General features: G+C 43.2%; 1 protein-coding gene across 2 annotated transcripts in view; it reads left to right on the forward strand.

Annotated features, from left to right (window-relative positions):
• ACACA (acetyl-CoA carboxylase alpha) overlaps positions 1–13,446 on the forward strand; it is a 575,142-nt gene that overhangs the window by 412,008 nt on the left and 149,688 nt on the right. For both annotated transcript variants that reach the window (XM_069756397.1, XM_069756396.1), the window contains exon 46: positions 8,571–8,714. In XM_069756397.1, coding sequence (XP_069612498.1) covers positions 8,571–8,714 — 144 coding nt within the window. The remainder of the gene's footprint in view (positions 1–8,570; positions 8,715–13,446) is intronic.

The raw sequence follows: 13,446 nt of genomic DNA on the forward strand, positions 1-13,446 counted from the left end.
CATCATGGTCACTTGAGAACCGGTATCCACCAGGCATCGCACAGCCCGCCCATCAATTTCGGCCCAGACTAATGGACACACTGAAACTAGATTAGTGGGACTTCTGGTTCTTCTCACTGACTGTTCTGGCTCTGGGTGGTGTCCCCAGCCTCGTAGCCTCCAAGTTTAACGGGTGGCGCTGTAGAGGCCATCCCCATTGCGGGCAGACCCGAGCCATATGCCTGAACTCTCCACATATGAAGCAGTTAGAAGTTCTTCCCATCAAGCTTTCCTTTCTCCCCGTCTCGACTCTGAGTAAGTTCTGTCCCCTGAGACACTCAAGGAAGTCACCTTCTTCTTAAGGTACCTTCACACATAACGATATTGTTAACGATATCGTTGCTATTTGTGACGTAGCAACGATATCGTTAATGAAATCGTTATGTGTGACAGCGACCAACGATCAGGCCCCTGCTGGGAGATCGTTGGTCGCTGAATAAAGTCCAGAACTTTATTTGGTCGCTGGACTCCTGCTGACATCGCTGGATCGGCGTGTGTGACACCGATCCAGCGATGTCTTCACTGGTAACCAGGGTAAACATCGGATAACTAAGCGCAGGGCCGCGCTTAGTAACCCGATGTTTACCCTGGTTACCATGCTAAAAGTAAAAAAAAACAAACACTAGATACTTACCTACCGCTGTCTGTCCTCCAGCGCTGTGCTCTGCACTCCTCCTGTACTGGCTGTGAGCCGGAAAGCAGAGCGGTGACGTCACCGCTCTGCTTTCCGGCTCCCAGCCAGTACAGGAGGAGAGCAGAGAAGCAGAGCGCAGCGCTGGAGGACAGACAGCGGTAGGTAAGTATGTAGTGTTTTTTTTTTTTTTACTTTTAGCATGGTAACCAGGGTAAACATCGGGTTACTAAGCGCGGCCCTGCGCTTAGTTACCCGATGTTTACCCTGGTTACCGGCATCGTTGGTCGCTGGAGAGCGGTCTGTGTGACAGCTCTCTAGCGACCAAACAGCGACGCTGCAGCGATCCGGATCGTTGTCGGTATCGCTGCAGCGTCGCTAAGTGTGAAGGGGCCTTTAGTCTCTATCAAATCTTCCTTTATGGCTAAGATTTCTCTGCGCAGGTCTTCGGCCCAGCCAGGTTCAGTAACCGAGCTCACGGCCACCTCCCCGCTCCAATCCTTTGCCACCGGCACTGTCACCCCCTGCCCCTGCTCTCGTTTCACATCCCACCTCTGCAAATGTCATATTTATATTCACTCTCAAGCGCTTTTGCAGGGCCTGCTTCAGTAGGGCGTCTCTCAGTCCAGTCACCAACTGATCCCGGACTACTATGTCAATGAGGCCTATTCCCACCCCTCCTTTTCTGGTCACAGCCGTGTGAATCTCCTGTAACACGTTCATATACTGGTTCACTGTCTCCCCCTCCCTCTGCATGCAACTAAACAAGCGTGACCTCAGCTCCCCTACATCTGTGGGGTCTCCATGCGTCTCCTCCAGTATATGTAGGATCTTGTCAAACGTGTCAAGCTGTCGGGGAGGTCTCAACATCACTGAATCTTTTGCCTCTCCCTCTAATTCCATTATGGCAACCTCAGCCTGCAACGCCGGCATCGTAGGGTGCATTCTTATCATCCCCCTAATACATTCAGTCCAGCTCAACAACATAATATTGTTCCCATTGACCTTTGGCAAATTAGTCAGCATAACCCCTTGGGAGAGATTAGATCTGGGCAGTGCTCCAGACGCTTGGTCAGCCCCCTCCAAACCTGAAGACTGCATCCTTCCGACTACGACAAATGTGAGCAGGTTGCAGAATTCAGTAACGGTCAGAGGCAGAACAAGGGTTAACAGGGGATTTTAATGAAACCACATTACTCCACGCAGGGAGAAGGTAAATGGGGGGTATAAGTATAATAATAATGTTTTGTGGACGTAGGTATACCAGGGGCAATAGAGGGTTGAGGAAAGTACAAAGGTCAAGCTTATCGGCCTGAAGGTGTTGAGGATCAGTCTCTGTGAAGATAGTGGTGGCATTCCGGCCTGAGCGCTTGAATAATTCGGCAGCATCCTGGTCGTAGTTGGGTTCCGGTGTCGGCGAGGGTCCTGGAATGTCTTTTTGCGGGTCCTGGTTCCACGATGGGTCACGAAGGAGAGACAACAGTCCTTTCTTTTTTGAGCATCAGCACAATGCTGATAGGGGCGGGGCATACGACGTCCGCAATCTGTTCACGGCCGGGATCTCGAGTCTCGAACTGTGCCCCCTGTGGTCTGATCATTTAAAGGGCTCACTCACTCTGTGACACTGCGGGAGTGGATGTCAGGGTTCTTAGGAGACGTCTCTTCCTACAGTCTCTGATAAGTCTCTGTAGGCCTCTCTGACTTAAGCCTACTGTGTCCTGACTGTTCAGTGCAGGAGGGCTTTCATTCTGCCTCCGCACACTACAGCTTCCCGCCAACCAAGTTCCTGTTCCTGCGCACTGTTCCCCTCTAATACCCTTCACGCCCCCTGATCTCAAGTTCAAAGGTTTGTCCGGGGCACTAAACTCTCCCCCTTGCAACTTGGGTGACAGCACTGATGGTTCTGGACTCATCCCAGACAAGGCACGCCGAGGCTGGCTCTCCTCCTTACATGGCCTCACGCTGAGCACCGCGGTGATCGAGTGTAGGTGTCAGCTGTATGTGACACCTGACACCCCGCAGCAATGCCCACAATTAGTGCTACCACCGATCGTGGGCATTTAATCCCTCTGATGGTGCTGATAGTAGTGACAGCAGCATAGAGAATCATGGAGAGGGCTCCCTGTGCGCTTCTATCAGCACATCGCAATCGCATCGAGATGTCCTGATGGTCTCCATGGAGACCCCCGGCACCAAGATGGCCACTGGGTCCTTCTGGGTCCTGGAGGGAAGGTGGCTTACGAGTGCCTGCAAAGAGCAGGCATCAGAATGCCTCTTTCCCTGCCTGTCAGATCGCTGATCTGATACAAAGCAGTGCAGTCTCAGAACAGCGATCTGACAATATATAGTGATGTCCCATACTGGAACAATGTAACAGGTAAAAAAAAAAAAATTACAAAGTGTAAAAATATATATACGGTATATATTTTTAAATCCCTAAATAAAGGAAAAAAACTATAAAAGAAATATTTTTCCAATAAATACATTTATTTATGTAAATAAAAAAAACAATAAAAGTACACACATTTGGTATCGCCGCATCCATTACGACCCACTCTATAAAACTGTCCCACTAGTTAACCCCTTCAGTGCACACCGTAAATAAATTAGTAAAAAACAAGGCAATAAAACGCGATCAAAAAGACGAATGTAAAGAAAAATTGTTCCACTGAAAACGTCATCTTGTCCCACAAAAAACAAGCCACCATACAGCTCCATCAGCAGAAAAATAAAAAAGTTATAGCTCTCAGAATAAAGCAATGCAAAAATTATTATTTTTTCTATAAAATAGTTTTTATTGTGTAAAAGCACCAAATCATAAAAAAATCAATATAAACGAGGTATCGCTGTAATTGTACTGACCCAAAGAATAAAGCTGCCTTACCAATTTTACCACATGTGAAACGTTATAGAAAAAAAGCAATTCCTGAATGGCTGATTTTTGTTCATTCTGTCTCCCAAAAATCAGAATAGAAAGCGCTCAAAAAATGTCATGTACCTGATAACGGTACTAATAAAACTGTCAGCTCATCCCATAAAAACAAGCCCACACATGACTGTCAGCTGAAATATGGAAAAATTATAGCTCTTAAAACATGGTGATACAAAAACTAGTTTGCACAATAAAAAGTGTCTTTTAGTGTGTGACAGCAGCCAAACAAAAACCCGATCTAAATCTGGTATCGCTGTAATCGCACCGACCTAAAGAATAAAGTTGCCTAATCACTTATACAGCACGAGGAATGGCATAAAAAATACGTTTTCTTTCCGGGCATGCGCAGTTGCGCTGCCCTTCATACTTACAGCGCAGGCGCCAGGAACTATAATGCAGGAAGAGGAGGTGGCGCCCGGCGCGCACAAGCCAGGAGTGACGGCTGTGCTGCGTCTCATTAGAAAGGAAAGTCACGCCTCCCAGACGGATCAGGGTATGTGGGGGCAAATTTTATGAAGGGCTTATTTCAGCGTGTGCAGGCGTTTGTAAATAAAGAGCCACCTTGTCAGAATGCAGCATTTGTGCTGCACAAGGTGGCTCTTTTAGTTACAAACGCCTGAGGGGGGTGACAGGTTCCCTTTAACGGAAATATAGGGGGCTTCCACGTTACTGGTAGCACAAAGGCTCTGGAAAAGCGAAATGGTTCCTCGCTCCCCAAAACAAGTTCAGCAAATTCTCCGCTCCCAAATCCAAATGCCCCCCTACCTTCTGAGCCCCAGTGTGCCTAAACCACATTTAGCACCCGCATGTTTGGCATTTCTGTAGTGATGAGATCCCGCTTAATTTACAGGTGCATGTCTTTAGAAGCACGGGCTGGGCGTAATGTACTAGTCACTACAGCGTACTGATCACTAGAAACGGCAGTTTGCAATTTTCACTCAGCAACACTGCTGTCTGTTTCTGGAAAATACCCTTGGAGTCAAAATCATCACTACACCTGTAGATAAATTCGCAAAGGGTAGAATTTCCAAAATGGGTCACTTGAGAGGGGATTCTGCATTTCTAGCACTTAGGGGCTCTTTATATGCAATCTGCAAACTAGTGTAGGAAAATTTATGCTCCAAGAGGCAAATAGCGCTCTGTCCCTCCCGAGTCACTCCGTATGCCAAAGTATTACTGTACAGCCACATATGGGGTATTTCTTCATTCAGCACAAATTGTGGGAAAAATTCTGATGCCATTTTTACCCATTTCCCAGTGTGAACATGTAAAACTTGGGGCTAACACACAATCTTGGTGGTAAAACTGTAAATTATTTTTTCTTCACTGCACAATGATATAAAAGTCTGTGACACACCTGTGGTGTCAATATAATCACTGCAGCCCTAGATGAATTCATTGAGAGGTTTAATTGGTAAAATGGGGTCACTTATGGCGGGTTCTGTTGTTCTGGCACCTCAGAGGCTCTGCCAATGTAACTCGGCACCCTCCAACAAGTGCAGCAAAATCTGCACTATAATATGGCGCTACTTCCCTTCTGAGCTTTGCACTGTGTCTCAAAAGTAGTTTTTGACCACTTATTGGGTATCGGTGAACTCCGGAGAAATCGCACAGCAAACTTTGAGGTCCATTTTCTCCCTTTGCCCTTGGGAAAATACAAAATTTGTAGCTAAAAAAAAGATTTTTGTGAGAAAAATTTGATTTATTTTCACGGCTTAACGTTATAAACTTATGTGAAGCACCTGTGGGTTCAAGGTGTTCAATACACATCTAGATAAGGTCCCAAAGTGGTCTAGTTTCTAAAATGGTGTGATTTGTGTGTGTGTGGGGGGGGGTTTCCACTGTTTAGGCACATCAGGGGCTCTTCAAATGCGACATGGCATCCACTAATTATTCCATCAACTTTTGCACTCAAAAAGTCAAATGGCGCTTCTTTCCTTCCAAGCCCTGCTGTGCACCCAAACAGTTGTTTTCCTCCACATATTGGGTTTCTGCACACTCAGGGGAAATTGCAGAACAAAATGTATGGTCCATTTTCTCCTGTTACCCTTGTGAACGTAAAAAAAAAAATAGGTCTGTAAAGGAAAATTTTTGTGAAAGAAAAGTAAATGTTTATTTTTTCCTTCCACATTCCAAAAATTCATGTGAAGCACCAGTTTTTAGAATGGTGTGATTTTTGGGTATTTTCTGTCATATAGGCCCCTCAAAGTCACTTCAAATGTAAGGTGGTCCCTAAAAAAAAAAATGGTTTTGCAAATTTTGTTGAGAAATCGCTGGTCAACTTTTAACCCTTATAACTTCCTAACAAACAATATAGTTTCCAAAATTGTGCTGATGTAAAATATACACTTGGGAAATGTTATTTATTATCTATTTTGTGCAATATGACTCTCTGATTTAAGGGCATAAAAAGTAAAAATTAGAAAATTGCAAAAGTTTCAAAAATGTTGCCAGTTTCCGTTTTTTTCACAAAAATCAGATAAATTTTGCCACTATCCTATGTACAATATGTCACAAGAAAACAATCTCAGAATCACCGGGATCCATTAAAGCTTTCCAGAGTTATGACAGTAGTCAGAATTGTAAAAATTGGCCTGGTCAGGAAGGTGAACGCAGGCTTCAGGGTGAAGGAGTTAAGGGAATACAGATATTGTTGGATTTTAAAGATGATCAATGGTCTAAAATTGTAACATCGCTCAAATAGTGAAAGAGAAAAGACATCTACGTTCATGTTTTTTTTGTGAGACTTGGTAACTTTTGTAATTTTGCTCAATCAAAGGGGTTTGCCCAGAATCACACATTATCTACTATCCATCCAACCACTAGAAACCTTAGCTATTTCGAGAACGGGGCTATGGAGCCCATGTTGAATTGAGCAGAGGTGCGCATGCTCTGCCTGCTCTTCGTTCTTTTTGTTTGGGACTGCCAAAAATAAAGTGGACTACAGCACTTGGCTATTTCTAGTTGTCTCTGACAAAGAATGGATCAGAGATCAAGCATGGGTAGTACCTCTGCTTCAATCAAAATGAAGCTCTGCAGGAGCTCGTTCTCAGAGTTCTATACCATTCTGGGGATCACAATAATCGGCAAGTTGTCAACTGTGTAATGGATGGGGGACAAATTAAGAATGTGGGAAAAGCCCTGTGGGAAAAGAATGTGGGAAAAGGGAATCTGTCAGTATTTCAGACATACGGAATGATATGGCTGTATAGGCGCTTTATCCTAATAAATATATGCCTTTTTCTTTTATGGGGATATGATGTGCTGGCCATGAGGAATCTAGCATAGAAACCATATGGAAATCACATTAGAAGTGCTCTTGAAAGAACCAGTACACATGCATTGACATGCTTCTAGGACACTTTTAGCCTTAGTTGTGTCTGGCCACCACGTATCATTTCTCCTGACTATAACATTGGTTCATCACAAAGGAATAATGTATTTGGACTGGCAAGCTCCTGTATAGTGTGAGGCAGTGAGGGGGAAAATATGTGAGGGTCGATATATAACCCCCAGGATGCGGACGGAGTCCTATTAAACCCACTTGAGCGCCTTGTGTTCACAGAAGAACGCCTGTGAGTAACAAGGCAAAAAATAAAAGAAAGAGTGGATTGGGTCCAAGTAGTAACTCAGTCAGGTTTTTTTGACGACCTCTTAAGGGCTTTTATTTTTAGAGGGATTTGCAAGTTTTGTAGTGAGGCAAATGCTTCTCTCTCCATTCCGGATTTTGGAAGTGGCTCTATGGCCACAATTCCATTTAATGGTATGTGCACACTTTGCGGATTTTGATGCGGATCCGCAGCGGATTGGCCACTGTGGATTTGCAGCAGTTTTCCCTGAGTTTACAGTACCATGTAAACCTATGGAAAACAAAATCCACAGTGCACATGCTGCTGAAAAAAAACACGCGGAAACGTAGCGTTGTTTATTCTGCAGCATGTCAATTCTTTGTGCGGATTTCATAGTGGTTTACACCTGCTCCATAATAGGAATCCACAAAAAAACGCGGTAAATCCATGGTAATTCCGCAGGTAATCTGGAGTGCAGTTTACCTGCAAATTTACCAAAATCAGTCCGGAAAACCTGCAACACTTTCCGCAACGTGTGCACGTGGCCTCAATCTGTCATTTTTGCATTGGGTGTGTCAGTTTGGAGTTTGTAGGCTACAGAGCAGATGTCTCTGTGGAACCCAGGACTGTGTGATGCTGACACAGAGCCAGGGACTTCCAGGCGGCTGACACACCCAAAAGACATGGCGGTGCCATTGTCCACGTCAAATGGTTTTGAGTTCTGGACTGTGTTTATGGAAACCCGACAGCAATCCGGAGGACAGCACTCCTATGTGCGAATTTTTGGACAATGAAAGACATTTTGCTTTGACCTTTTCTGTGGTCCCTGCCTATCTGTCGAACTGCACCTACCCCACCTTACCGCTCCTACCATATGAAAACTCCCTTTCATAATAAGTGCCCAGCAGGAGGAAAATATCAAGCTCTTGGTAAAACCTGCATGATGAAGCGTCCGTAAACACTAAAATTAGAATTATCCAGAGTTCTCCAAGTCATCAATTTGTAAAAATAGGTTTTGAGACTTTCAGGTTAGAAAAAATTTTTCCTCTGATGTAATATGGAGGACATGGCAAATGAAACAAATATGTTTAATTTTTACATAATCCATCTATTCAATACTGTATGTGAAAATGTACCAAGTTGCTGCAAAAAAAAAAAAAATGCTGCCAGCTCTGTTGCTTTGTGAAGAGCAGTAGATTTGGAATATAAATGTTTACTATTCATCAGTGGCAAGATTTACTTTATGCCTTGAACGTTCCCTTTTTCCCTATTACAGAAAACATTTGGTCAATCCGTTTTTCTATATAAGCTTCACATTTGTATTATACAAATTTTTCATTGATGGAATGTAGGTATTTCTATAATTTATTCAAAAATGTAACCATAATTTTTTTTGCAGGTGTTGGGTCGGGAGGTCTACACATCGAACAACCAGCTGGGGGGCATCCATATTATGCATAACAATGGTGTCACTCACAGCACAGTATATGATGACTTTGATGGCGTGTACACAATTCTGCAGTGGCTTTCTTATATGCCTAAGGTAAATTTCTTATGAAAATTATAATATACAGATTCAGATCAAACTTTTATTGTTTACAACCATAATTAGTATGGTTTATAACTAATTTTGGCCGATGGGCAGAATATTAAAAGATGAAATATGCCCTAAAAAATCGAGAAATAAGAAGACCAAGGAGTAATAGTTAAGTGCAGTTAATTTGACTATAGCTACACTACAATCTGGAAAATCACGCATAAAGGGTTTTAGAGACACCTCTACATTATACCTTCAGGAGCTGTTATACCATCCCATTCTCAATCTATAGGCATTAATATGGATTTACTCCGCGTCTCCGCCTTTACAGATGAAACTGCTTCCACTCTTTTGTGGAGGCATTCTGCAAGATTTTGCAATATATCATTGGGATTTTTTCCCATTAATTCAGAAGAACATTTTTGAGGTCAGACAAAAGAGCCTCCTGTGCAGTTTTTGTTCTACTTCATCTGAAAGGTATTCATTGGAGTTATGGTCAGGGCTTTACATGGTCTGTTCAAGTTTTTCTACATCAGACTTGCCCATCCATGCCTTTATAGACCTTCCTTTGTGCACCAGGTCACATTCATACTGGGACAGAAAAGGGCCTTCCCCCAAACTCTTGCCACAAGTTGAAAACATACAGTTGTCCAACATGTCATGGTATGATGAAGCATTAGAATTTCCCTTCAGTAGAGCAAATGGGCATAAGTCAACCCCTGATACACAACCCCATTGTGTTATCTCTCTCACCCCACATAATTTTACAGTTGGCACAATTAATTCAGGCATGATAAAATTTTCCAGGCATTGACCAAACCCAAAATCATAGATTAGACCTTCAGAGAGGTGTGATTCTTGACACGTCTCCACTGCTCCAAAGACCAGTGATGACGTAATTTACACCACCCCAACCAATGCTAGGTATTATACTTGGCAATATACTGTAAGGCTTGTATAGATCTACTCTGCCAGGAAGCCCATGCCCTGAAGGTTCTGGAGCACAGTTTTTGTGCTGATAATAATGCCAGAAGACTATCAAAACTTTGCAGTGATTGAGTTAGCAAGAGTGTTGGTGACTTTTATGTGCCTCAGTACATGGCCAAACTCGTTCTTTAATTTTACATGGTCTGCCATGTCATAGTCAATTTGCAGTGGTTGTTAAATGCTTCCACTTTTCAAAAATACAACTCACAGTTGATCATAGAATATTTAGAAGGGAAGAAATTATCTAAATGGGACACATTGCAACTGTGACATCCTATTAGGTTAAGTTCTCATCATGAGTTTTTGGTGAGTTTTTGATGCTGCTTATTTTCACTGGTTCAAAAATGCAGTGTTTGAAACAGTCAATGGGACGTGTAGAAATCTCATGGCCACTTTTTTTTTTGTTTTGTTTTGTTTTTTTTTTATGCGGCATAACTTGACATTTGGTGCATGTTTGAAATCTGCCACATTTCAATTTCACTGCGGACTGTCTCCATGGAATTACATTACTTGTGGAAAATACAGAGGTTAAAACGCATATATATAATCAACACGTGATTGTATCAGTGATGTTTTGTAAATTCCAAATACCAGGAAATATCAAAAACAAAGCAGCTTTATTTAAAACACTAGATGGTGGCCCGATTCTAACGCATCGGGTATTTTAGAATATGCATGTCCACGTAGTATATTGCACAGCCCACGTAGTATATTGCCCAGCCACGTAGTATATTTCCCAACCACGTACTATATTGCCCAGTCACATAGTATATTGCCCAGTCACATAGTATATTGCCCAGTCACATAGTATATTGCCCAGTCACATAGTATATTGCCCAGTCACATAGTATATTGCCCAGTCACATAGTATATTGCCCAGTCACATAGTATATTGCCCAGTCACATAGTATATTGCCCAGTCACATAGTATATTGCCCAGTCACATAGTATATTGCCCAGTCACATAGTATATTGCCCAGTCACATAGTATATTGCCCAGTCACATAGTATATTGCCCAGTCACATAGTATATTGCCCAGTCACATAGTATATTGCCCAGTCACATAGTATATTGCCCAGTCACATAGTATATTGCCCAGTCACATAGTATATTGCCCAGTCACATAGTATATTGCCCAGTCACGTACTATATTGCCCAGTCACGTAGTATATTGCCCAGTCACGTAGTATATTGCACAGCCCGCGTAGTATATTGCACAGCCCGCGTACTATATTGCCCAGTCACGTACTATATTGCCCAGTCACGTACTATATTGCCCAGTCACGTAGTATATTGCCCAGCCATGTAGTATACATCACAGAGCCACGTAGTATACAGCACAGCCACGTAGTATACTGCCCAGTCACGTAGTATACTGCCCAGTCACGTAGTATATTGCCCAGTGACGTAGTATATTGCCCAGTGACGTAGTATATTTCCCACCCACGTAGTATATTGCCCAGCCACGTAGTATATTGCCCAGCGACGTAGTATATTGCCCAGCCACGTAGTATATTGCCCAGTGACGTAGTATACAGCACAGAGCCACGTAGTTTATTGCACAGCGACGTAGTATACATCACAGAGCCACGTTGTATATTGCCCAGCCACGTAGTATATTGCCCAGCTACCTAGTATATTGCCCAGCCACGTATGTCACAGGTTAAAAAATAAAAAATAAACATACCTTCCGATCTGAGGGCCCCTTGTAGTTCTGTCGCCTGTGCAACGCGGCAGCTTCCGGTCCCAGGGTGTGATGACGTCGCGGTCACATGACCGTGACGTCATGGCAGGTCCTTCTCGCACAGGCGCGCAGGACCTGTGATGGCGTCGCGGTCACATGACCGTGACGTCATGGCAGGTCCTTCTCGCGTAGGACCTGTGATAACGTCGCGGTCACATGACTGTGACGTCATGGCAGGTCCTTGTCGCATACCATCCTTAGCATCGGAACCTGTTGCTTGCATGGACCGGTCACTGGTGCGTCGCGAGGAGCGGGAAAGGTGAGTATATAATGATTTTTTATTTTTTTAAATTATTTTTAACATTAGATCTTTTTACTATTGACGCTGCATAGGCAGCATCAATAGTAAAAACTTGGTCACACAGGGTTAATAGCGGCGGTAACGGAGTGAGTTACCCACGGCATAACGCGGTCCGTTACCGCTGGCATTAACCCTGTGTGAGTGGTGACTGCAGGGAGTATGAAGTGGGCGCTGGGCACTGACTGCAAGGGAGTAGGGAGGGACTAATTGGACTGTGGCCATTGCTGATTGATCGTGGCAGCCATGACAGGCAGCTGGCGAGACCAATCAGCGACTTGGATTCCATGACAGACAGAGGATGCGACAAATGAATATCCGGGACAGACAGAAAGACGGAGGTGACCCTTAGACAATTATACAGTAGATATATATATATACATATATATATATATATATACTAGATGGCAGCCCGATTCTACAGAATCGGGAGTCTAGAATCCATATATACTTTATTCAAATGTAAGAATAATACAATTAATAAATAATAGTAAGAAAGAACAAAAATAATAGGCAGTATATGGAGAAAACACCAAACAAAAGTTCAAAATTGGTGTGAAAATGTCACTGAACCACTTCACAACTAAATATATATAGTTTTGGTAAATGGTATTATCATTTTTTTGACGAAATTCGGCAGGAGCTTGAAGAGCAACGTCACTGGGCCCGCCTCCACGCAGTAGAAACTTGCTGTGAGGTAAAAATTCAAAAATCACACCAAAATGGCGGGCGGAGTGTGTCACAGTACGGCACGTTTCTGATTGGTCGCTCGCAGCAGGCGGCAACCAATCAGACACTGGACACTGTTGACGTCACTTATCTCCGGACATTAGCTCCGGACAAAGCCACGGAAGTTGGCACAAATTGCAGGAAGTAGTATTCTAGGCAATTATATATTAGATATATATATTATATATATACACACACAGTGGGTGTGGAAAGCATTCAAACCCCTTTACATTTTCACTGTTTGTTTCATTGCAGCCATTTGGTAAATTCAAAAAAGTTCATTTTTTTCTCATTAATGTACATCCTGCACCCCATCTTGAATGAAAAAAAAAAAAACAGAAATGTAGATTTTTTTGTCTATTTATTATAAAAGAAAAACTAAAAATAACACATGGTCATAAGTATTCAGACCCTTTGCTCAAACACTCATATTTAAGTCACATGCTGTCCATTTCCTGGTGATCCTCCTTGAAATGGTTCTACTCCTTCATTGGAGTCCAGCTGTGTGTAATTAAACTGATAGGACTTGTTTGGAAAGGCACACCTGTCTATATAAGACCATAAAAAAACAAGAAAAAAGCTGAATGGCACTAAGAAACAGGTGAGTACTCACTGTTTGAGCAGTCTTAGGCTGCTTTCACACATCAGGTTTTTGGTTTCAGGCACAATCCGGCAGTTTCAGGCACAATCCGGATCAGTTTTTTTCTAACGCCTGATCCCTTTTTTTCCCATAGAGTTGTATTAGTGCCGGATTGTGCCTGAAGGAGATGCGTTTCATCCGTTTTGTGCCGGATCCGTCCCTTCAGGCTTTTTTGCCGGACACAAAAAACGTCTCCTGCAACATTTTTTGTTTCCGGCAATAAACGCATGGAACTGATGTGTGAATGAACGTTTCCGGCGACCGAATCCGTTTTTTGCACATTGAGCATGCCCAGAAGCTTTGTTTTTGATTCTGGCATGCATGCATATTCATCTCTCT

Source organism: Ranitomeya imitator, chromosome 3 (assembly GCF_032444005.1).
Source record: "Ranitomeya imitator isolate aRanImi1 chromosome 3, aRanImi1.pri, whole genome shotgun sequence".
In the NCBI taxonomy this organism is placed as follows: domain Eukaryota; kingdom Metazoa; phylum Chordata; class Amphibia; order Anura; family Dendrobatidae; genus Ranitomeya; species Ranitomeya imitator.